Consider the following 24,955-nt stretch of genomic DNA (forward strand, 5'->3'; position numbering starts at 1 on the left):
TTGCCTTAAAGGGACAGTTTACCCAAAATCTGAAAAATTTCCCTCTTACGTATGGAGCTACAGTATTTATCAGTCTAGATTGTTTTGGTGTGAGTTGCAGAGTATTGGAGACATCAGCTGTAGAGATTACCGCTTTCTTTCCATTATAATGGAACGAGATGGCACTCAGCTTGTGGTGCTCAAAGCTGCAAAAACATACATTTGGAAAAACTGAACAGCAATGTCTCTCTCCAGAAATCATGACCCAGTTACTCAAGATAATTTACAGGCCTTGTTGTGAGCAGTTTCATGTGGGAACTATTTTCTTTCTACCAAACTACACCTGCCAACCCTATCAAATCTTAAACAATCAGTAACTCACATGACAACAATGTAGTTTGATTTAAAAAAAAAAAAAAAAAACAATACAGGTTAGCGGAAAAATATGTACTTTTGATTTTGTGGTGGACCGTCGCTTTAAAAAAGTACTTCATCCACCACTGGTTTTGAGAGTTGTACCTCTACACCGTGTCAGTGACACACACTGTGAGTGTGGTGTCAAAAGTTCTTGTGTGTATTTCAGCTTCCTGTCCATAATGCACTTGGTCATCACTGTCACATGATGGCTGTGTAATCAGAGTGGAAGGACGGTGTCACGATTACAGACGGACCCGTTCATTCTGCAGCAGTGGAGGCAGACAGCAACAACAGCAACATGTTTTATGTCAGTCAGTCCTTTGGCACAGCAGCCCCTCGCTGATAAGAGCATCAGCTAATTAATCAGAGATGGTCAGGAGAGTTAAGCATGATACTGTTTGGATCAGTGTCGTGAGATGTCATAGGACTGAGGAGCACGCAAGCACACATACACACATACACACACACACACACACACACTCAGGCTGCCGGTGAGCTGTCTGAAAGAAGCCAAATGTGTGTTTGAGACAACAGGAAATAAAAATCCATTGCAAAAATCACTTTAGCCAATCAGAGATGACACATCATGCTGAACAAACCTAGACAACATAAACCAAATATCTGAGGTTATCTCTTCAACACCTGGATGATCATTCATTTACTTGTGCTCCAAAACCTGAGAAAATTGGTTTGATTTATTTTGAAAAAATCTGGGGAAAACTTGTTCTAACTGTCGATGGGGACATGCCCCCTGCATCCCCAACAAAATCTACGTTTTATGCAATAAGCAGCATCAGTTTGTACCTTTTCTGCATAATTTTATTGTGGAAATGTCTTCAATTTGATCAAAGTATTTTGCTACTTTCATGTTTTGTTTTGTTTTTGGTGGGGACAAATGCACTTTTTCTGTGAAATAATTTACAGTTTCCATGCAATCAGCAGCACCAGTTTGTGCTTTTTTTGCATCAGTTTAAGATGTAAATGTCTTTAATTTCATCAAAAGAAAATACTTTTGGTACTTTCATGTTTTGTTTTGTTTAATTGGTGGGGACAGATGCACTTGTTCTTAATATTAAGGGGGATGTGGCCCTTGCACCCTAAACAAAATATACGCCTATGAGACAATTTAAGATTTGTATACAAAAAGCAGGAACCGACCTTTAACATTTTTTAAAATTAAGATATAGAGTTAAATTCTGGGCTTTCGATTGATTGTTTTTATCATATTTATGAGCATATTATATGAGGTGAAAAGGTTACACGTTTAAGTACTTGCCACAGGCATCACGAAAGCGCGCGTGTGTAGCCTACGTGCGTGCGTGGTGCGGAAATGCGTCCGCGCGGGGATTGTTCCCCTCGTCGGTCCCTGCAGTCACATTTCCCCGGAGGAGAGGAGCACTGAGGCCGGTGTGTGGTGTACAGTATCCTCACACTGTGTACCACCCGGAGAGCTGTTGCCAAAGAGCTGAATGCACAACATACAGGAACTGCGACGTCAGAGAGAGAGAGAGAGGAGGAGGAGGAGAGGAGGAGAGAGGAGGAGAGAGGAGGAGGGAGTTTGCAGCTTGTCCAAAGTGCGCTATCAGCTGCTGAAGGCTGGACAGGCGCGCGGTGTGGGGACGCTGATAGCAGGGACAGACAGAGACAGGGTGGGGGGGGCGAGGCGGTGGACGGAGACTCCCTCGTCGTTGTCGTCGGTGACGGTGGCTCAGATGGGCGCGACTCTCAGCTGAGCCGGCCACCGATCCACCAGCAGCGGCCACCCAATGCTGCCTGAGTCCAGCCGCCCACAGTTGGATAACCCACATCCTGCGAATGACTCTCGGCTATAAGTAAGTGGCAGCTTCCCTCATTTCTCTTCCTCTAATCGGCTCATTTAGTTTGTCTGAATCTCCAGGGCCTTCATGTTAGTGAGTGACTCATAAATAGGAAGCACCAGTTGTCACTCTTGTGTTTTAATGGGAGTGTCAAACTTTTACAGCCCAGGCTTTATTCTCATCACTGTGACAGAGCTATCATTAGGCTCTGAACTGTAGCACCACCCTACGGCGGCATAAAGCTAAAAAAGGGGAGCATTATGGGGTGTGACTTCACTGTAACCTAGTTACAGCTGTACAGTCTCACCTCAGTCATGTGTGAGCTGTTTGCTGTGGTCAGAGACGCTGAATAGCAGCTATTCAGACCTCTGCATGGCCGTTGGTCAGGGCATGAACTGCACCGCTTGTGACTTGTTTTCCCTGCAGGCCTGCATGTGTCTTTTCCTCTCATGTAGATGCAAACTACTTTCTTAAAGGGTAACCTCTGTTTTTTTCATCTTGGGCCCTGTTTTCCTATGTTTTGTGTCTAAAGCCCTTTTTACACTAGGTGGGTTTCAATATGTTGATTTAGCACAATTGCAAAATGACTGTGTTTCAATTGAGTGGTGTTTTGTGACTTCTCCTCTCGCAATAACACTCCAAGAAGCATGGCGATGGATGTTCAAAACATTAACGGGTTTTTTTCTATTGCACCACTGACATAGGATTGTTATATGAGCAATAATGGAAAGGCATGCACCTTATAGGAGGGACATGAGTGATTTCTGGGAGGTGATAGTCCACGATTTCACTGAGTTGTGGATTCAAAACTTCCAAATGATTTGCTCAACTTTTGAAGAGTGATGCGATGAAGTAACACCTCTTGTAGCGCCTGCTGCATAATGCCCAAGGGAGCCAAACAGTGAAAGTGTTTCCATTACAGTTTTGCAAAACATGGCTTTTTTGAGTTGCCTGATATACCACCTCATACAAGCGTAAAAATTTTTTTGCAATAAACTGGAGTTTTTTTCAAAATTGACATGTTTCCATTTGGCATATTTTATATTCGCAATTACAGTTTGCGCAATTTGAGAGTAAATGGAAACCCACCTACAGAGATCGCACTAGAGGGCCACTACAAAGTCTCCTCCTAATGCCTCCTTTGCATGTTTATGCAGAACCAAACAACTGCGGCAACATTTCGCTTCAGCCTTATTCCCGATACTTGTTGCTGCCAGCCAAGCCTCAGGGAGAGCGTCAGACTTAGAAGCATATTTCACATAGTGGCCAAAAGTAGAATTACACCGTCACGCGATGCAATGGGACCCAGAAAGACCTTTTCTGTTGACTTTCATCATAAATAAGTGGATACATTTTTTTAACGTCAAAACTTCTGCAGTATGACTCATTTCACAGTCAAGATTTGTTCCATTCAGTTTGATAACATTTGGAAAGTCTAAAAGAGCCACAAGGTTAAATCACTTGATCGCCATTGAAGCTAGGGTGACACTTCCGTAACCACCGCGGAGGTCAGCCAATCCGGCCGTGCTCTCCTTATGGGCCCCGTAATGCGGAAGATCAGGACACTTTAATATCGCGTAAATAAAGGCTTTTTTTTTTCTTTTGAGCAGCTCTCATGGAATCAGTGGGTTTCTTAATACAGCCATCGCTAGAATTACTGTATATTTAAATGCTGTCTGGTGAGTTTGGCAATAGAGATTAAGAGGCTTGTTCTAGTCAAATGTAAAGAATGTTGTCAGACACTTAAAAATAATAATCTGAGCCTGTCAGTGGCAAAAACAAGCATTTGTAGTGGCATAATTGACAATGCACAAATGCCTCTTAATAGTTAAATTGCAAACTGTTTTGCAGCTCATCAGTATTAAAAATAGTTGTCTGCATTAGTCACTTCGATACAAAATCATGGGAAAATAGGATCATGAATCATAGGATAATGAAAACTACCCTTTAAACAAGATGGGCCAAATTACAAGTAATGATAAATGTAGGAGAGAACTAGGAGAAGTGTTGCACAAGAGAGCTGCAGGAGTCCAAGACAAAAGCACAATGGAAAGTTGGGAGTGCCAGCACATTTTTATATCACACTCGAGGCTTTTCAGCCCCTGCTCGTACTTATCCAGAGTTGTGAGAGCTGACAGGGGGTCCTCGAAAGGAAATTTTCACCAGGATGGAAGTGTCAGCGGGCTCTTTAGGCGATTGATTCTGTGGAGTTTCACTTACAGCAGCCTCCTGAAAGCCATTCTGTACGTTTAGCTTGTAAGAAAAGTCGAAAGGAACTTCAACGCACACGTTTATCAACATGTAATGCACCGCTCGCACAACTGAGTGTTGGAATCTATAGTTCTCATTTCCATAGTACTGTATCAAGCTCTCCATCTCTTTCTCCCTCCCACACTTCTCTTCCTGAAACAGTGTTTACTAGATGTCTATCTTCATGGCAATCCAAATACCAAAGCGTGGAAAGGGAAATGGAAGGAGGGGTTGCAATGCAAATCCTGACCTGCTGTGGGACACAATGAATGTGTTAAACAAATTAACCACGAAATGGCCTCCAAGCTTCCATTAACTTACTGTGTATTGGCTTGTTTTCGTTTTACATGTCGTAAATTTGCGCTCAAAGGTTGCTTTACTGTTTTGGTAACAACTTCCAAAGTCAAACTGTGACTGACAAAATGTCTTATGTTGATCTTTGGCAGGTTCAGAGGTAATTAGGCTATAAACATGGACTTACAAATAAACAGGTTTATTTGTATAGTGCCTTCTTACAACAAGGCAATTCAAGGTGCTTTGCATAAGACATAAAAATGGATTAAAGCAGCATATCAGCTTCAGATCAACTTTTATTGCACACAATGGGGACTGTAGATTTCGTCCCCCTTTCAGTTACATTGAAAGCACATTAGAGAAGGAAAACCTGCTCCAGTGTTTATATGGGCAGCTAATTATTGCTTTAAGACAGACTTGAAATACTTTGAGCCTTTCCCTTTAAAAGTCCAGTGCAGAGATACTCAACCTACTCTGTCCAGGGGCCATTTTTGCAAAAACACTGGAGGCCGGGGGCCAGTTGATAAACAAACATTAATAATTAATATATAAATAAATAAATAGCTTATACCTCTGTTGGGTGATGCAGGGGATCCCCCCACATTTTATCTAATAAACAAGCTCTATTTTGATGTTTTTCTGTGCACTTTGGCATCTTATTTACATTTAGAACAGGTATACGAAAAGAAAAAAAAATCCCAATGTAACTTATTTAAAACATGGTGAATTATAAAATGGCTGGCGAGCCACCTGGCACCCTATTTGCCACCCTGTAATTATAAGGTTCTATCTGCTTTCTGAGCAGTTTTAAGATACTGAGCTTCAAATTTTTGCCTTTCCAAAAAAAAAAAAAAAGGATGTTAACATTTTTATTTTTATTTTCTAAAAAGTCCAAAATGCACATAACTAAAAACATGTCACATAATGTTAATAAGTTGTCACAGAATAAGAGAATATGAATGAAAAATGTCAGATAGAACCTTATTGCCTAAGGTAACATATTGCTGGCCAGATTTGACCTACAGGCGGTAAGTTGGGCATCACTGGTCTGGTGTTTAGGATTTAGTGGCATCTAGCCATGAGGTCACAGCATTAAAATTTCTGACATGCACCAAGCGTGTATGAGAGAACTACGGTGTCCAAACGTCAGTAGGAAATGAGTTTGCAGTTAAGCACTCTAGGTTCCCTTGTTTCAAAGTCAGTGGGTTTTTAAAATGTGTTTTTGGTTCAGTGACTGAAATAAGGTCTGTGGCTAACACAAGCTTAAGAGACTTTTATGTTTCGTTCTACCGTGTAAAATCTGTAAAAAACCCCACATGTGAATTGAGTCTTTTTGCATGTCAAAAAAAAAAAGCAGTCATGATGAAGAGGCTAAATGAGACTACAGAACATCATCAGACTGAACACTGATCTTTACAGGCTTGTTGTGGCAGGGACGTTAAAGTCATGCTACTGTGGTGAAGCTTATTTATATCCCAACATTAGGTTTTTACTTCTGGCTGTTGCATATAGGCCTCAGATATAATAAAAGTGGTGTTCATTTGTGAAGATTATATTTCTGAACAAAACATGTGAGTATCATAAAGAATTTGTTTGCCACAGAGCTTTTTATCTGCAATAATCCAATAAGAAAATCCAGCGTTTTTTTGATTAGGCAGCCAGAGCTACACTAACTTCCATGTCAGCCTACAAAAATGTCATCCCTGCAGGACTCTGTGCCCTCTCTAGAACCAGCGTTTAGTTTGCCTGTTCTTGGCTATTGTAACGAGAACTCATTCTAAGGTAACAAAAACACGATTCTTATTTTCAGGTTAATATAAACTAATAAACACACAACTATATATATTATATGTGAAAAACAACAGGAGCGCTTCTGGTGTCTCTCAAACCACCGGTGCACATGGAAGGTAATATTTCAAAAAATATGTAATCTATTATAATAATTAATATATATATGATGGGTAATTTCTGCCAATATATGCACCTAATTCCCATCACTGGACCTTTAAAACAACTAATAAAATAAACACAAGCCTACACTATAGGCTATATAAAAAGACGAAAACAGCATTAAAGATAAAACCAAGATCAATGAATAAACAAAAGAAAAAACTTGGTTTAATAAAATGGTGACAAACAAAAACATTTTAAGCCTCATTTTAAGGAAAAGGAAAGTTTGGAGCGTATGTGGTGCATAGAAACTGAGCTCCTCTATGTTTAGTTTTGACCCCGAGGACAAACGCTGACCTGTCCCAGATTATTTGAGAAGTGTGGACGGTTCATAATGTACAGTAGCAGCAGCAGATCGGAAATGTATTTTGGCCTTGAGACAGACGGTTATAACCAACAGCACTATTTTAAAAGTAATTATTCTACACACAGGAAGCCAGTGCTCCTCTGGTTTTATAGTTATTTATAAGGACATATATAATGTATAATAACCATCAAAATCAATCAATCAATTAATGCATCAGACTTTATTTGTATAGCACTTTTCATACAAGCAAAAAAATGTAACACAAAGTGCTTCATACAATAACAATAACAAACACATACACACCCAGGTACACAGGAACATGGATTAAAAAGCAAGACTTTGTAATTAATTAAAGCACTAAAATAAGAGTACTTATTGAAACCACGCCACTGAAAGTAAGATAGATAAAAATCTATAAATAAAAGATGTAAATAAATAAATAAATGTAATATCAATAATAAGTTAAATAAATGAATAACTCTAAATAGTAGATAAAAGGAAACTAAAAGAATAACCAAGCAAATAGTAATAAATAAAATGTTTAAAATAATAAAAAATAAAATAATATACCATGTAAAACAATAAAATAGACTAAAATGTATAAATAAATAGACGATAAATTAAATAGGTAAAGTTCAATTAAAAGCCAAATTAAAAGGAAGGTCTTGAGCTTGCTCTTAAAATTATCAACCAAAACCAACCAAAGAGACTTTGTACTGTCGTGAGCACTAATTCATGTTATCACTTATATAATTCCAAGACTCTCAATATGTTTGCCTAAAAGACAATGAAACACTCCTTTCTTTTGCCCCTCCTGTCTGTTATAGCTGCCTGGCACCATGCTCCCCCGAAACATGCGAACAGGTGGTTGTGACCTGCCGGGGGTGGAGTCAAGCGAAGTGCCTCTCATTGGCTACCGGCCCCTACAGCCTGACAACGGCACCCCGAGCAACCAATCAAGGCGGGGGAGCGCCTGCGATGAATCGGAAACTTCACAGGTGAGTGCTTTTCCTTTCATTGAAACACATCCATCATTTTGTCAGCGGAGCGTGTTGCAGAGAGCGAGATGATTTCTCACAGCTTTGTTCTGGGGAAGTCTGCGGAGCTGTTTGAGTGCTGACATTCTCCACTTTATTAGTTTTTCCTCTGTTCGCACAATAAAGTGATGTGACGGAGCTCAGAGGGGATTAGGAGAACTTTTTATTTGTGGTGGCTCTCCTGGACGACACAGCTCACAGCAATTAGGACGGTCCTCTGTGAAGCCACACACGCTGAGCTCCACCACCAGTTTCTTGAGTAAACAGCGGACGCAGTCGGCTGGTTTTCAGAAAAGCCTGAGGGAATAAAGTCAGTGTGATTCAGACAGAAAGAGAGAGATGAAGATGGTGTGTGTGTCAGTGTGTTTATGCCTTTGTGTGTGTGTATTTAGTGCTTTTTCACCAGGGTGACTCAAATGCTGTTATTCTTCTAGAGACTGAATAAACATCACATTGTCATCTCAACTCGTCAAATATCGCCGCTTGGGCAGTTTTACTGCAGCAAAAGGTGCCTTTTTGCGTCAGTCTCTGATGATGAAATCAGGGACCAAGTGGCAATATTTTACAAACTGGGAGAGATGAGAATGGGCTAGGATAAATATCTCCAGTATCATGCCAAATTCTGATATACGTAAAACTTTTTCTGACCAAATATCTGCAGAAATAGGGACTGTTTACACTGCAACGGTTCTTGCATGAAACGTTTGTTGCAGTTTTGCGTTTCATTCACAAGAGGGCCGGGCCTGAATGCGCTAACTTTTGAATCCAGGATCTGGAGTGTAATTTTTTTTGAAAACACAGCCTCTTCTGTCACCATCGAAACTGGAAATGCACAGATGACATGAGAACGGTGAAGTCACGGCCGCACTTAATGCATGCACGTGTTGTTCTTCTATGGTGTCTCATTACAAAGTTACACCGTCAACTCCTGGCCTGGCATGCATACTACAGCGTTTTTGGTTGTCTTTGTGGAACACAAGGATTGTTCTCACAATATTATCATATGAACACATAATTTTTTTGAATTGCAAAGGAAAGACTTCTGTTTTTAGTTTGGCCGTTCTCGTCTGAACGTGGTCTGAATGACATTCCTATTAGCTTCAGCAGTTCTTTGTCCTTAGTGCTAATTACTAAATGTTAGCATGCTAACAAGCTAAAGTAAGATGGTGAACATGGTCAACATCATACCTGCGTTAAATCATCATGGTAGGATTGTTATTGAAGCAACGCCAGAATGTTAATGTTGGCATTTAGCTTAAAGCGATAACCTATCAGAGTAGCTAGCATGACGGTTGACCGGGAATACTCGGTCAAGCGCCATGCTTGCTTTTCCCAGGGACCACTTTTGCAAAATGTCAGGAGGCTAAGGGCCAGTTAATACACAAACATTAATAATTAATATATAAATAATTAATTAATTTTTTCAGGGGGTCTGCTGGATCCTTACCTGGCAGTTTTTTTAAAGAAACAAGCTCTTTTTTGTTGCTTTTTTTAATGCCTTGCAATACATTATTTACATACAAAATAAAACATTTAAATTGTGATTCAGTTTTCTTTCATTGTTAATAAGAAAATGGTCAACGGTTGGGCCGTAAATTCTATGTCACTGCTGTAGATTTTTATTCGCACGGTCTGCAGGGCACTTTTATAACCATGAAACCTCGTGATCTATAGTCTATATTTTAATGCACTGACATTATCTGAAGGATATGAAGTGCACAGTCATTTGTAACTCCACTCTAAACGCCACCTCGTTTTACCAGAAACAAGTATCACGCTTGGATAAGTGTGTGAGTTTGAACTCTGCTTTTGAATTCCATTAAGAAGAATTTAAACACATGCGCTTGCTCAGGCGCACTACTTGTCTATGCATGAGATTGCTTATGCAGAAGTGTTTTAGATAGTAAGTTTTTAGTGATGGGGAAGTACTGAGCATACAGCTCGATGAATGTGACTTGAATTATACTGCACGACTTTTGTAAGCGTTTGTAAAGGATGTTTTGATATTGTTTTTCTGTTGTTAAATGTGGACATCAAGAGTTTTCTTAGTATTAGAACATTCACCATGGAGGCATGAAAGAAAAACAAATTCAACTTCACACAATGTGCGAAATTGATACACAGTACTTCTTTAAGATCACAGACAACTTCTGCAATTACTTCATTTTACAGGCCCCCAGTGCAGAACTAACAGGTTGAAAGCAGCAACCCTGCCTACAGCAACCGGACTGTACAATACAGAAGTGAATAAAACACAGATACATAGCTGAAGTTTCTGGGGTTCTTTGGCTCTTTAATGCTGTGGTGTGTGTAGGTTGTATGAAAGTGTATGATGAATGATAGATAAATAGAAAGATAGATAGATAGATAGATAGGTAGTTCTACTTCTTTTTATGGTAAATTCTGCATTTATTCAGTTGTTAACTGTGAGCACAAATGTAAACACTAGTAATACTAGTTCCATGCAAACACGGCTTTAGATATAATCAAATATAATTTATTTTTAGAATTTTCCCTGCAATTTCTCTGCAAAAAAGTGTGTGTCTTTTATCGAGTAAACTCATCAATTTGTACACAGTTTGTCTCAGAAATGCACTGACTCCAGGATAACATCTGTAAATTAGACTTAGGGTGAACTAACACTGAAGAAGTGAAAAAGGTTCATGGCAGAGGTGAATTTCCCACGACCTTTCACCTCTGTTAATGAGTAGTACCCTGATAGTGAGGTTCATTGAGCCTTATCAGAGGCTCCTCAGATGGCTGAACTGCACACACAGTTGGAGTGTTGTTTTTAGAGTTTTTAGAGAACGTTTTACTTGATCATATCTTCAGCTGTAGATTTCCTTTCTTGCGTGTGTAATAGGAAAATTTACAAAACATTTTTCCCTCAGACATGATGACCTACTGACCAACTCTTGCCACAACCACACATGACCTAAGCATGGCTCTTCACACCAGGCCTCAAGAAACTCCTCGCTGCTAAAAAAAGAAGTTGCAATGACATCGTTTCCAAATGAGCAGACTTCCTTCGTGCTCGCGTCACGCGGCGACTCCTGGACCTTGCAGTAAATAATGTATGTGGCGGTTTGGTCAGTCGATGTGGTATACACCTGCTCTCCCTATAAACAGTATCCAGTATCACAGGCCGTCTCCAAGGACAGTCTGTCGAGTGGAAATCCAATACGGCCACTCGCTGATTCTTTAATGAGGGAAACTTGGATGTGTGAGTCAGACTGCATGAAGTGAAAACCCTGAGTGAACAATGAAACCTCGAGGTGAAAGAAACTGTGTTTTCTTATGTGGATTGAGCTAAAAATCAAGCCTGAAACACGTATGATTAACCCTTTGATACTTGAGCGAAATGGCTTGATTTTTGTCAAAACATTGGAGGAATGTGAAGAGCCAAAAAAGCAAACAATAAGTTAAAAATTAAAAGAAAATGATCTGATAATAGAAACAATAAAAGCTAAGTGAAACGCAAACAAAAACAACAAACAAATAACAAAACAAAAAAATTAATTTATTTGATTCTGTTTTCCTGTAACGTCATTCTAAATATAGAATTAAGAGAATTTTATATTTAAACATATTTAATTATTACATATTTTTTGATGATATGTAATGATACCCACCCACCCGCAACTGATTTTCAGTCATTTCCTTTTCACCTTTGCCCTCTTTGTCACCCTTGTCACCTTTTTTTTTTTTTTGCAGTTTGCAGGACATTTCTTGCCAAGTTAGTCATTATGTTTTTCCTGTATTTCCAAAAGAAATCAAAACGTTTTTCTCAGGTTTCAGAGGTTTTAATGCTAGTGAAAGGCATCTGTATGCAGCACAAGAAAACTGATGTCAGTCCAGGTGTTATAGGGTTAATAAAGATAACAGACATAGTGTATGTTGGTGGAGTATTTCAAATGCAGCTACCAACGATTTGACGTCTGTTATTTAAATTGTAAATATCAAATTGGTTTTAACTGTTTTCAGAATAAAAGTCTTCTCTTCTCTAACGTACAATTTGTGTAGATATTCTGCAGTAATCATCACAGAGAAGGCAGAAATATGTTTCTGTAAACGTAGCCTCAGACCAGAATGAAAATACAGCGACTAGACTTTTGAATAAGAGGCCAAGCTGTTATGAAGTCTCTCTCGAGGGGGATCACATTTCATGAGGAAGAGTCCATTTCAATGATTCACTGATGTGGTATTCACAGCTACGGAAGAGGACATTTTCTGATATGTGTGGACACATACTTTTGTATCCTGTTGGTCTGGAGCTGTTTTTTTGGTTTGGGTTCAGACCCTTAATTTTTATGAAAGTAAATCTTGATATGGCAGCATAAAATGAAAATTTACACAATTTTCTGTTTCCAGTTTTCTGGCAACAGTTCAGAAAAGTTTCCTTTCGACATGACAATGCCTGCGTGCACAAAGCCAGACTGATGGCCCCGACCTCAACCCGTCCAACACCTGCAGTCAGGAGTTAAATACACTGGTTTTATACAAATTACTGGCTCATTATTGCGCAGGATACGACTTTTGGTTCGTTACTTTTTGTAGGAAAATGTACGAACAGTGCATGCGAAGAACCTGTTCTGCACAGTTGCAGACAGATCGAGACTGACCCGCAAGAGAAAAATAGACTTGTATCGTTACACACGCCAGGTCATACTGGGAATTACACTTACCATCACAGGCCAAAAGACTGGGCCAGCTGGGATGGATCCTCCCCCGGTCCCCGTTGACTTGTTTCCATAAGCCATTTTAGACAAATCATTAACCAGACGTTTTAGTGAAAATGAATCGTTGATATTGATGGGTATCAAGAACCGCTAATACCGATCCTGATTGGTCAGTACTAAAATATCAATAAAATCCCAGACAAACAGTGTTGCAAACAATATTGATGTTTTTTTCTTTTCTTGTTTTACATAGCTGGCATTAAAGACTTCCTTAACGTTGCCTCATGATGACAAAGCTGCTGGCGTCACGTGATTTTGGAGTTCGTGCTCTGCAGTCACGGCTTATTGGGCAAAACGTTCAACGTGTGTGTTTACTTTATGAATGTTGTTTTTAAGTCATTTTCTTTGTTTTCTTTTTCTGTTGGCTTCGGAGAAGCTCAAGGACTATAGTGGGGAATTGGGGAATTTGTATTATTGTTTAATTTAAGATTTTAATTGTGAGTCAATATTGCACATTTTTCTTTTTTGTTGCTCGCTTTAATCTTTTAGGGGTTTTTTGCACCAAGTCATGAAGAATAGCATCTATACGAGTATCCATAAGTATTAGTATTGATAAGCAAATGTTGATATCAGCGTCAAATAAAATCCTAATATTACCCATACCTAGTCACTTAACTAGAGGAGCCAAATGAAGGCAAATTTTGCACACTGAAAAGTATTCCCTGCAAATTAACTTGCAGAACATCACAGACTGATGATATCTAACAGCGTAATCACATCCAAGGGAGGATTTTTTCTCCTTTAAGGGGAAGAGAACAGCTTTGACCTGAATGCCACAGAGTTTTAGTTGAAAGAGAGACGATAACGGGCACCAAGGGACACGTAGATGAAAGCGTGAGAAGACGAGAAGAGAGAAAGATAGGAAGGAAGGGGTCGGGGTTGTGGACCACTCGAAAAAACAATGGTTATCTTTAAATAAAGCTTCAGAAGATGTATTTATGACCCCCCGTTCAGTCTGTGAGGCTGTAAATAAGGACGTCAGCGGTGTGTGTATTTGTTCAAAGCTTTTTGGCAAAGAGGAAGAAAAGCTATCTGGATTTATTTAAGGAAAAAGTTTAAAAATTGGTTGGTTTTTTTTTTGAGACTGAAGAAAATGTAGAGTCGGCTTCCTGCCTGCTGTTTTCTGGTGCCGTCCAATAGCTGACGTAGTTGCTCAGGAGCGGAGGTTGACGCAGCCTCGGCTTGTGATGGAAGGAGAGAGGAAGAAAAATAGCTTCGCAACACGACAGCATGTCCTGCTTCCTGTGTTTGTCTCCACTTATTATGTACTTCCTGCACAGAGCTGGGGGCAGAGGGGGGGCGTTACGAAAAAGGAGAGCCCTGAGAGAAGATCCCATCTTTCAAAAGAACATAAACAAAGTGGCAACATATGGCAGCAACAATGGGACATATGGTGAAAATAAACACTGGTTTTGATCAAACTTAAAAATAACAAAATAACAGCTGTGGAGCGTTTTCTTTTTTTTTCCAATGCACCACAACCAGCTCATGCCACCCACCGCAGCGGCCTATAATCATGATGCTTATCCGAAAGCCTGTGAGGCAGCTGAACACCAAATTACACACATCTATTATGCTTTGAAAAGTTCCTCCAGCAGAAAAAGGCTGGTTCCTCTGACCCAGATTCAGCCTGGTTTCAGAAGGCAATCGACACTCCACCGAATATACTTTTATCTCGAGTGTCTCAATATTCCAGCTCTGTGTGGAATAAGGAAACAGCGAGGGGCTCGTCTTCTTTGTGTCTGTGATAAAGGCCCACAGGGTCACAAAGGCTGGACAAGTGATCAGAGAGAGCTTTAAATCACTTTCACTCTGTTATAAGCAGACAGTAAGACTGTGCCTCAGGGGGAAATGATACTATATTATATATAAACAAAAGCCTCATTTACACTTCTTTTTTATCTCAGCAACAGATCCTTTTGTCATGCTGCTAACTGCCCGCACATGCATCTACAGTATAATACACACAACAGAGATTAGAATTAGATTAGCAGAATGAAATATATAGAAATGTTCTGAATCAGGTGATATTTGTTCTGTTATAATCTATTCTTTGTAGCAGGGGTGTCCAAACTATTTCGAATAGGGGCCAGATTAAATGATTTGGAAATAATAATAATAATAATAATAATAATAATAACTTGATTTATATAGCACCTTTAAAAACTGAGTTTAAAAAGTGCTTTGACAAACAAGGCAAAGCAGAAGCAAGTGGACAAAAAGAGCCAAAAAGTAATAGCGAACTAAAGCCAGACAAAAGAGAGATACAATCACAAAACAAAAAAAAAACAGCATCCCATCCCAATATGAATAAATGCTGTTCAGAAAAATATTTGTGGTAAACACAAAAATAATTGTACTAGTAATAGAAAAAACATGGCTGGGGCAGAGTAAAGAAAAATTAAAAAATGAAAAAAAAAAAAAAATAAGATAAATAAACAAATAGATGAAAAAAATACACCAATAAAAAAATAATTATAAAATTAAAATGGACTATGTCACATAAAAGCAAGTCTATAAAAATGGATTTAAAGAAGTGAATAAAAGAAGTCACTGATTCTGCAAACCTTATCTCCTCGGGCAGGTTGCTCATTTGGGGGCCAGCTGCTTCTCACATCATACTGGTTATTTTAAAAAAAAATGAAACGAAACGAACTGCTTTATCTTTAAGTTGCCAACTTTTCACCACTTGTGAAAACAGCAGCCCTCACTAGTCGGGTTTCCAATACAGATTTGCACAAAACCTAAGTGATATTTTCAAAACGTCAATGAATCAAAATTGCAAGATGACTGCATTTCCACTGAGTGATGTTACGCGACTTCTCCTCTCACTGAGAAGTATGGCTATGGATGTTCAAAACATTAGCAGATTTATTTCTCTTATTTTTTTCTTTCCATTATTTATTTCTATTATTATTTCTATTTTTTCTTAGTATAAGTAGCCTTTACTTAACAGTAGTGACTTAGAATAAATTTATACATATGAGCATATAAATACAGGCACAACAAGATGAAAAACAGAGATAAATAAAGATCTTAAAGAGAAAAAATAAATCACCCCCCTCTCTGACACACTAATAAGCCAACTGCCCTCCACACACACTCACAGCTGTGTAAGTCTTCACCTAGTTAACACGGCCTCACTCTGCCATGTCATTAGCTCTTTAAATAAACACAGCTTGCTTCCTGGTTCAGTGGTCGTGTGAACATTTATTACCTCTGGTTACAAGACTACAAGCCTCTTACTGCTCAAACAGCATGTCAGGCGTTTGATTAAAAATACAGAATGAATGCTGCCCAAGTTCTACCTGATATCAGACGGCGGTCCTCTCAGTTTGTTGCATTGAACAGGATACTCCGTCAAACTGGTTTATCTGTATAGGAAGGTCATCTAGAAAGACAAAAGAGCAGGAGAGTGGAGGGGAGCGATTGAAAGAGAAGGGGTATTGTTCTGGAAATAGCTTCAGGGCTTTGTCTCTCTCTCTCTCTGTGTGTGTGTGTGTGTGTGTGTGTGTGTGTGTGTTTGTGTGTGTAGGCAAGTGCCCATGCATGTGTTTATTGATGAGGGTCTGCATTTGTGTGAGCAGTCAGTGTAAAAAGCAGCTCACTGAAAACGAGTGTTGTTCTATCAACACACACATATCCCTATCTCTGTGTTTGTTGTCTGTGTGTGTGTGTGTGTGTGTGTAATGTGTGTGTAATGGGTGTGCCCAGGTGATGCAGGCTCGCGGGGGCCGGACTTAGCTCCTGCTTCAGGTGTGTCTTTGTGTGAGAGAGCCACAAGACGTTAGGAGGCAAACGGTAAAGACATAAACACGCAGATCTAGGTCAACTGACTGGGAAAGAACGAACAGACGAGTATAGAAAGAGAAAGACAGAGAGAGAGAGAGAGGGGAAAAAAGGGAGCGACAGATGAGAGAAAATGGAGAAAATACTTTTTGTACCTTCATCCTGAAGATTTCCAGGAAGCTTAGGGATTGCTACCTGTCTGGACTTGCAGTGGAAAAGGTAACTCCAATGACAATTTTGTTCTCTTTCTGCGTGTGTGTGTGTGTGTGTGTGTGTGTGTGTGTGTGTGTGCTTGGGGGTGATTTAAGATAGAATTGGCATGCAGATTTGCGTAGATGCAGGTCGAGATAGCATGTAGAAAAATAGCTTTGATACTCAGACTACCCTCTAGGATCCTTTTTGAATTTAAGAAGCTCCTGCTTGAAGTGTTGACCTTTGATCAAGTCAAGCCAAAGTAATCTGAGAGAGGCTAATAGAGGCTAACATATACTTATTATAAATAATTACGCCCCTGGTCGATCATGGAGGAGGTGGCACAGCTCCCTTCTACTATCAGTGTGAATATGTTTCTTGACTTTAAATTTGCATGTGAGAAGGCTCACAAGTCAGCACATGCAAAATGAATGAAAATGTAACGCAGGTCATTAGCTTTATCTTGACGGGCTAATTAACAGTCAGAAGGATTTTTAAGATGTTGTGTTTTTTGGTGTGTTTGTCCTGTTTCTAAGGCCTCTATTGTGTATTTTGGGGATCAAAACTGTTGACTCATGAAGACTTTCAACACCGGGGATGACCTCACTCAGTGTCTTGCTCATGTATTTTTTATTATGGAAAAAGTTGCGAAAGCATCAGAGTCAGGAGAAGTTTAAAGCGATACGGATCAAAGTTTTACTGAAATGCACAATTTGTGATGTAGATGTAAACAACAGGGCAGCCCCACCCACCAACAACAATTCACAACACAGGACTGTCATTCAGACACTGAACAGCTCCGTTTCTGTAGGAACTTACACCAGACAACAACTACAAGTGCATGATTTAAACATACTAATCAGCTGAGGAGTACAAAATGCTGATGTCTGAAACTCAGTCTACATATATCTCAGTCATATGAAGTCAAAAACATGTGGGCCTTTTAAAGCAGTGAAAAGAGACTCACATTCTTCACTTAAGTTAAAATAGCAAAAGTGTAATGTAAAAGTACGCCATTACAAGTGGAAATACTCAATTTCAAGCCCCTACAAATGGCCACAAGATTAACCTGAGGGGTCATGATGTGATTAATGGGAGAGGAGAGACATAAAACCACATTTCTGCCACACAGTTTGTTTGTTTTTTTAGTTAAATGTTGTATAATTTCACCTCTTTGAGACACAAACGGTTGTTTAAATGGAATCGTCTGATAGATTTAGAGGGAAAATGTCTCTTTGATGAAACGGCTAACTCATACATTTACATGATGTTAGAAAAAGTTAAATTGTTGTTAGTCCAAATGAAACTGGACTTTTAAAACATACACATAAACATGTGAGTCTGACTGAAATCGGACTAAGTAGAATTTCTTAAAATCACTATCAAATCTGATACTAAGACCTACCAGCTACACTGCTTTTTTGTTTTTTGGAATAGATTACAAGCCAAAAAGGTAAAGGAATCATTGTTTTGCTCTCTAACAAAATGTTATATTTTATAATTCTGTTATATCCTTATTTTAATGTTAAATCTCAGATTGTCGAGTAAATAATAGCTGTTTGAGAAATACACAGTAAAAAGTACAATATTTTCCTCTGAAATGAAGTGAAGTAGACGTATAAAGTTGTACTGAATGGAAATTCAACTGTAACTACAGCACTTAAGTAAATACAGTTCATTCACTAGCACTGAGCTGTAAAAGTGAAAATGTGTGGCTTATATATTAGCGAAAGCAGTTTTGTGTCATCGGGCTCTTATCTCTGCGACTGTTTTGACAGTATTCAAATGTCTCCGGAGTGCGACTGTACGTCTCAAACTTCTTCTTACCATTAAAGTGTTATGAGGCATCTGCTGTCTGCGACATGACTCGGGCTGCAGGATCCTGTGATCCAGAACCGCATGTGTGCGTCAATATGTATTTGTTGATAAGACCGGGAACTAGTGCAGCCAAGACAAACTTTCATTCATTGATTGTAGTTGGTCGTATTTTTCAAGTGGTTTTAACGTGAGAGAAAGGCTTCTTTATAACAACACTCCAGCATGAACGAGTGTATGTTATAAATTAGCATCTATTTCCTTCTTGCTTGTTTAATGTTGGATTTTTTTTATGGGGTTTGCATGAGTGTGATTGGCAGACTCAGTGCTGGATTGCACCAAAAACTTTAAACCAAGTTGAGAAATAAAGTTGTTTGATCATACCTTTTTATTGCATTGCACAATGTACATTCTGATTAACCAACCAAAGATTATTTGTGTAATCAATGATTAATATTAAGTTAGACGTGATATGTGAAATAAGGGAACTTGGGAACATTCTTTGTGGACTTTTCTGGCTCATAAGTGCTGAAAATATGTGGGCTGCATATTAGATTATTTAACTAAAATTCAGATTATGCTGCATCTTGTGCATACAGAGCTCCCTTGTTCACTTGAGTGAACAAGATTTAAAAAGAAGGATATTTCTTGAGACTTTGAAGGCTGAATTGTTGTAAATTGGTGATGTACATGTGCCCATCTGCCAAATATAGTCTAGACAAAGTCGTACAGAAATAAAGTCATATGTTGTTTTCTTGAGAATTGCGGGATTGTGTCCTATCTGCATCAGCGTTGTGTGTGATTCATAAAATGAAACAACTAAAAAAAGAAAATCCCTGTCTGGTTTAAGTGCACAGACAGTCTATGATGGCAAGACAGGATTAGTTTGCCCTCATATTAAAGGTCCAGTGTGTGAGATTTCGGGGGATTAGAGGCATCGAGTGGTGAGGATTGCAGGTTTCACCCATATGAAACTTCTCCTGGTTAGATTCCTTCAGTGTTCATTGTTCAGGAGGTAATTTATCTGCAGACAAACGGACCAGGTGATTTAAACCAGTAAAAACACAGAATAAAGCAGCTTCATGTTACAGATCAGTGTTTCTCCAACACTGTTAGGTATGTCAGAGATAGGCTGCCAGCCCAGCACCTGCAAATGTGTGCTCACCTTTTTTCTCTGATAACTTAAGATCCAGATATTTAGGAGGTTTTCACCAGCAGCCAAATTATCTGCAGAGGTCTCTTCCTCTCCAGAACAAACAGACATTTCAATCAGTAAAAACAATGAATAAAGCACTTCATACTAAAAATATTTTTCTTTTCTCGATGCTGCTCTATCAGGATTGGCTGCCAACTGTGGTGGCTGCCAATTCTGGGCTACTGTAGAAACATGGACTCACTCCATATGTAGATATAAACGGCTCATTCTGAGGTCGTGAAAAGACAACAATTCTTATTTTCATGTGATTATACAGTATATAACATACTTATCATGGTCCATTTCTGCAAAAAATATCCCCTATGTCCTTCACATTGGACCTTTAAAGAGTAATGGACCAAAGATACCGACAACCATGACCTCAGACTTTCCACCTAATGATGTGTCAATTCACTGCAACTACTTCAGTACTTCAGTTAATGTTTTTTTTTTTTGGTATGTCTTCTTCAGGCAGAGCTATCACCAATGAAGACCACCTGGTACTGTCCTCTGGATCTGGTAAGGCAGAAATCTGTGGCATGTGTAATATTTAATGAACATTTTAAGTCAATTTTAATACTTTGAAACTTGAGCAAATTGTCTTGATTTCTTTCAAACTCATGGGAAGAAGGCAATGAGCAATGACAGAGGAAATGACCCAAAAATTTGTAAACAAAATAATAAAAAGTACAAGAAAATGACCAGAAAATTAATTTTAAAAAACAACAACCACAACAAACAAACAAAACATAACAAAACAAACAAAAAAGAGAAAATGAAACAATGCAAACAAGACTAGGAGAAAATTCTAATAATTCTGTAAAATACTTTAAAATATGTATTTATGGTAATTATAGATATTTTTTCCTGGCTTTTTTCCTTAGACGTTTTTTCCCCTAGAATTTTTTCCCTTGAAAGAAATCACACTAGTTTGTTTAGGTTTTAAAAGTTTGAATAGAAAGCGTCGCACTCTTGGTCAGTGTGATTGATACTCAAATTGTCACTGAAATCGTTATAGAAAATTGTAGCTTATTTAACTGTTATTTGTTTTATATTTTAACTGGAAGTTGTGCTTGCTCTTCGTGGTGTGTAGCAGTTGTACTTGTCTGCTTGATGTTTATTGTTTTTTGAACAGTTTTTATGCTGCCCTCTTGGCTCGGTCTCTCTTGAAAAAGGGATTTTAAATTTCAATGGTGCTTTTACCTGTTTAAATAAAGGATATAGATACAATCACAGGATAGTGTGCGTCTGTGAGCCAGTGTGAGTATAAAATAACTGTCAGGGATTTTCCCCGAGGCTAAAACTGGATGCGTGTGAGGAACGAGTTCAAAGCTGCTTGATTTTATGCCTTTTTCTACATGGATATTGGGTGTCTTCAGCGGAACAGATTATATCTCAATCAATTTATTGAGACCATTTAGTCTGATGGTGTAAGTCTGTTTAGTTCATCGAAAGGACAAATTTAGTTTTTGGACTCAGTTCAGATTTTTTGGCTGTTGAGCCAAACGGTTAATTCCTCCCAAGTATCTTTCAAAGAATCCAAAGTTCATGCTGATTTTCATGCATTTCTTTGCAACACATGAACCCTGCTTAACCCTTTGAACCCTGAGCAAATCTGGTTTGAATTCTTTCGAAAACAAGGGAAAAAAGGCAATGAGCAACTTGCCAACAAAATGTCACGCAAACAGAAAGAAATTAGTCAATTTTGAACATTTATTTTGAAAAAGCGAGGGATGACATCCAGAAAACTGTATTCATAATAATTATTATTTATATAAAACTGTGCTGCAGAATTATTATTACTTTTTAAGCATTTTTTCCAGGTCATTTCTTTGTTGTTGTTTTTTTAAAAATTATTTATTTGTTTATTTGTTATTTACTTTACTTTTTTGGGGGGGGTGTAATTTTCTTGTTCTTTTTACAAATTCCTTGGAAATTTTTGGATCATTTCTTCTTAAGTAAGTCATTGTGTCTTTCCCCTTTTTTTAAAAAGAAATTAAGTGAGAATTATTTTGCAAATTATTTTTTAAAAGTTAGGGGAAAATATCTTGAAAACTATTTGTAATAATAATTCTATATTTAAAACTGCTAAGTGATTTTTAGTTTTTAAGAACTTTTTCTTCCATGTAATTTCCTTGTTTATCTTTTTTTTTTTAACTTTACTTTTTTTGGGGGTAATTTTGCTAATTTCTAATGTTTGGGTTATCTCATCTTAAATTACCCATTGCCTGTTTCCCTATTTTTAAAAGAAATGAAGCGGGTTTGCTCAGGTTTCAAAGGGTTAAACCTTATGTCTTTGCCCTACAGTCCACTGTGGTGGAGGAGGAGGACGATGGAGTTATCTACACGGTGGTGGTCAGGCAGCAGCATAGTGCCCCCAACAGTGTGACGGTAAGTCATGTGTGACGGACTGGAGACCAGAGATGGGAAAGGCCTCGCATTTGCAGCAACATAAACTTCCTTTTTTTTTCCTTCCTGTCTTCCTCCAGTCGGGGGTTTCTCGCTCCCAGTGTGTGAAAGCAGGGACGGAGGAGAAACTGGTTCTCCACCTCCTCCACTCCTTCTCTATGGGAGACTCCTCCTTCATCACCATCTTCTTCTCCACCTATCGGTCCTTCACCTCCACGGAGAGAGTGCTGGACATCCTCACAGACAGGTAGGAGAGTTTATCTCCGATCAGTGCTGTTATGACTGTTGTTTTTGTCTGGAAAGAGCGTCAGGTTTTTGGGTAGAGTTTTAGAAAGAGAAAAAAATGTTGCAGTTCCAGATGCAATGATGCAGAGCAACCACAGCAGCTGTCAGTATCCTGTCTGTGGCGGGTTTGTGCAGCGTGAAGCGCTGAATTCTCAGACTGATCGGAGGCACACATCTCAAATAACTAAACTAATGCTGCATTCATGTGATCTTGGAAGGTCGTAGTTTCCAAGTTGGGAAGTTGTTCTTCAGACTTCGTTGTGTTCATGCGCTTTGAGGTCGTAAAGTTGTAACAACATGGAAGCTACGAAGAAGGTTGCATTTTAATTCTAAGGTTGTTTAAACAAGAGGTTAATAGCGGTCTCCAGTTTTTATATATTTTTTAATTATTTTAGTTTTACTTACTGCTAAAATTAAACGATTGCAACTAAGAACAAAATAACAAAATATATATTTTTTACTGTCAGATGTTGACACTGTTTCCATCCTTTGTGCCATTTCTGTTGCCCTGAAACATCACGCAAACATCACAACTCAGCAACTTGGGTATCATCGAAATTTCCCAATTTCCCACTCGTAATTACGACTTTGGAGGGCCGGACATGTGTTCATGTCAACTCGTAAATGCGATATTTCTGATTTCTGACTTAATAGTCCAGCATCTTTCTGATGTCAAATTGTTGTGCCGTGCCTGCTTTGTTAGGTTTTCCTATTACCTTCTGTACTTCTGTAATCTGCTTTCATTTTTGTTCAGCAGACTAAGATTGGCATTTTAAAACATTTTTTTTAATGTCAGTCGTATTGTAGCGAGTTATCACTTGTCACTCATAAGTGACAGCATTGCTACGATACACGTGACAATGGAATCATAATTCTAGACGGATCAGGAGCGTTTTCTTGCATCTCACGCAAGTTGCGCTTAATCTTAATAGTCCAACCTAAAATATTTATCTTGCACTGAGCTTATTCTCATAAGTACGGAACAAAGTGTGTCATGTATCAGGTCAGTACAGTTGATTCTGTATTTTACGTGACGTTTGGCAACTGAAACCATTATAGTTCATCCTGACGGGGACATGAATGTCTGCACCAAACTTCATGCCAATTCATCAAATAGTTGTTTAAACATTTAAATCAAAACCACAAATGTCAACCTGATGATGTTGCTAGAGAAAAGTCAGAGAATTACCAAAGTCAGTGTGATTCATCATCTGGGGAGCGTGAATGTCCGTTCCAAATGTAATGGGATTTTATTTGGTAGATTTTGAGATATTTCAACAGACAGACAATGACCGTCTTCAGAGCCACACTGCTTCACACTAAGTGCAGATAAAAAGTTACATTAGAGTCTGCAAAACTGGTTCATCAATTTATACACCTAATTTCCATTTTCATAAGACACACAGATGTTGGTTTAGCTTTGCAATTTGTCTTCAAGCTGAGTGGAATTTAAACAACAGTCTGTAGATTAATTGTGTAACTTAATTTAGAGGCACTTCCACAATAGAAGAAGCACCTGTGTGCCTGTTTAAAATAACTGCAACATAATTCAGCAAAAAAAAAAAAATGCTTGTGGATGCTTTTGTTCGGTTAGAAAGTCTTTATTAAATAATGGAGGCATTTGTATGAAACAGCTGCTTGCAAAGTTTTTCCAAAGAGGCAACACAAAGAAGAGTTTAGACTCCTGGCAGCGTTCACAGTCTACCTGTAAACACCAGGACAACACCTTTGCTAAAAAGAGAAAAACAAGCCATAAATATATTTATCACAAAGCACAACCATTATTCATGACACAGCAGATGCACACATTTGAAGCAGAATTATATTTATGTTTCTGCTCCACTGACTTTTTCTCTTTTTTGTTAACAGATTGGAGAACCCGCCCGGGAACAGCGAGAGGAGCCAGACGAGACAATCTTTCAACAAGTGAGCTTTTGAGAATGCTACCCAACATCTCTGTGCAACTTTTACTGTGACATGCTGTGTGTGTGTGTGTGTGTGTGTGTGTTTGTTTGTGTGTGAGTGCACGCTTAGATATGAGTGTGCTATAAATATCATCTGAAGCAGTTTCACTTCTTGTTCCTGTGTTTTGGAGGATGTAATCATCACACACCGCTCATATTTTATTTTCAAACAAAAAAAGTTTGCCCTTTAATATTTTATTGACTCATTATAATACAACAATTAAACACCATAAAAAGCAGGGATAGGGTTAAATGTTAGTATTTTTGGCTGGTTACACATGACGGTCTATAGGTTGATTTTGCTACTCTAGCTGCTTATCGTTAGTAGTGTCAGCATGGCACAAATACATGTGCATTGAAAGATGTGGATTTCACCACAAAATTAAATGTAACTCGCTTAATTCTGAACCGATTTTCTTGTTTGAATTAATTTTAGCTACTGGAGGCAATCTAATCAGCTCTATGACAAAACAGTAATATTCTGAACAACACTGGGACATGCAGGCTCCGATTTAA

General features: G+C 38.6%; 1 protein-coding gene across 2 annotated transcripts in view; it reads left to right on the plus strand.

Annotated features, from left to right (window-relative positions):
• Positions 1-1,978: 1,978 nt before the first annotated feature.
• The window catches only part of rgl2 (ral guanine nucleotide dissociation stimulator-like 2), a 44,574-nt gene continuing 21,597 nt past the window's right edge, over positions 1,979-24,955 (plus strand). The window contains exons 1-6 of one of the 2 annotated variants that reach the window (XM_042489725.1): positions 1,979-2,228; positions 7,842-8,012; positions 20,253-20,300; positions 22,089-22,172; positions 22,271-22,437; positions 24,345-24,401. In XM_042489725.1, coding sequence (XP_042345659.1) covers positions 7,854-8,012; positions 20,253-20,300; positions 22,089-22,172; positions 22,271-22,437; positions 24,345-24,401 — 515 coding nt within the window. In that variant the 5' untranslated portion in view covers positions 1,979-2,228; positions 7,842-7,853. Of the gene's footprint in view, positions 2,229-7,841; positions 8,013-16,564; positions 16,799-20,252; positions 20,301-22,088; positions 22,173-22,270; positions 22,438-24,344; positions 24,402-24,955 lie in introns of those variants that run through there. The other variant, XM_042489726.1, reaches the window with a different exon arrangement.

Source organism: Plectropomus leopardus, chromosome 7 (assembly GCF_008729295.1).
Source record: "Plectropomus leopardus isolate mb chromosome 7, YSFRI_Pleo_2.0, whole genome shotgun sequence".
Lineage (NCBI taxonomy): Eukaryota > Metazoa > Chordata > Actinopteri > Perciformes > Serranidae > Plectropomus > Plectropomus leopardus.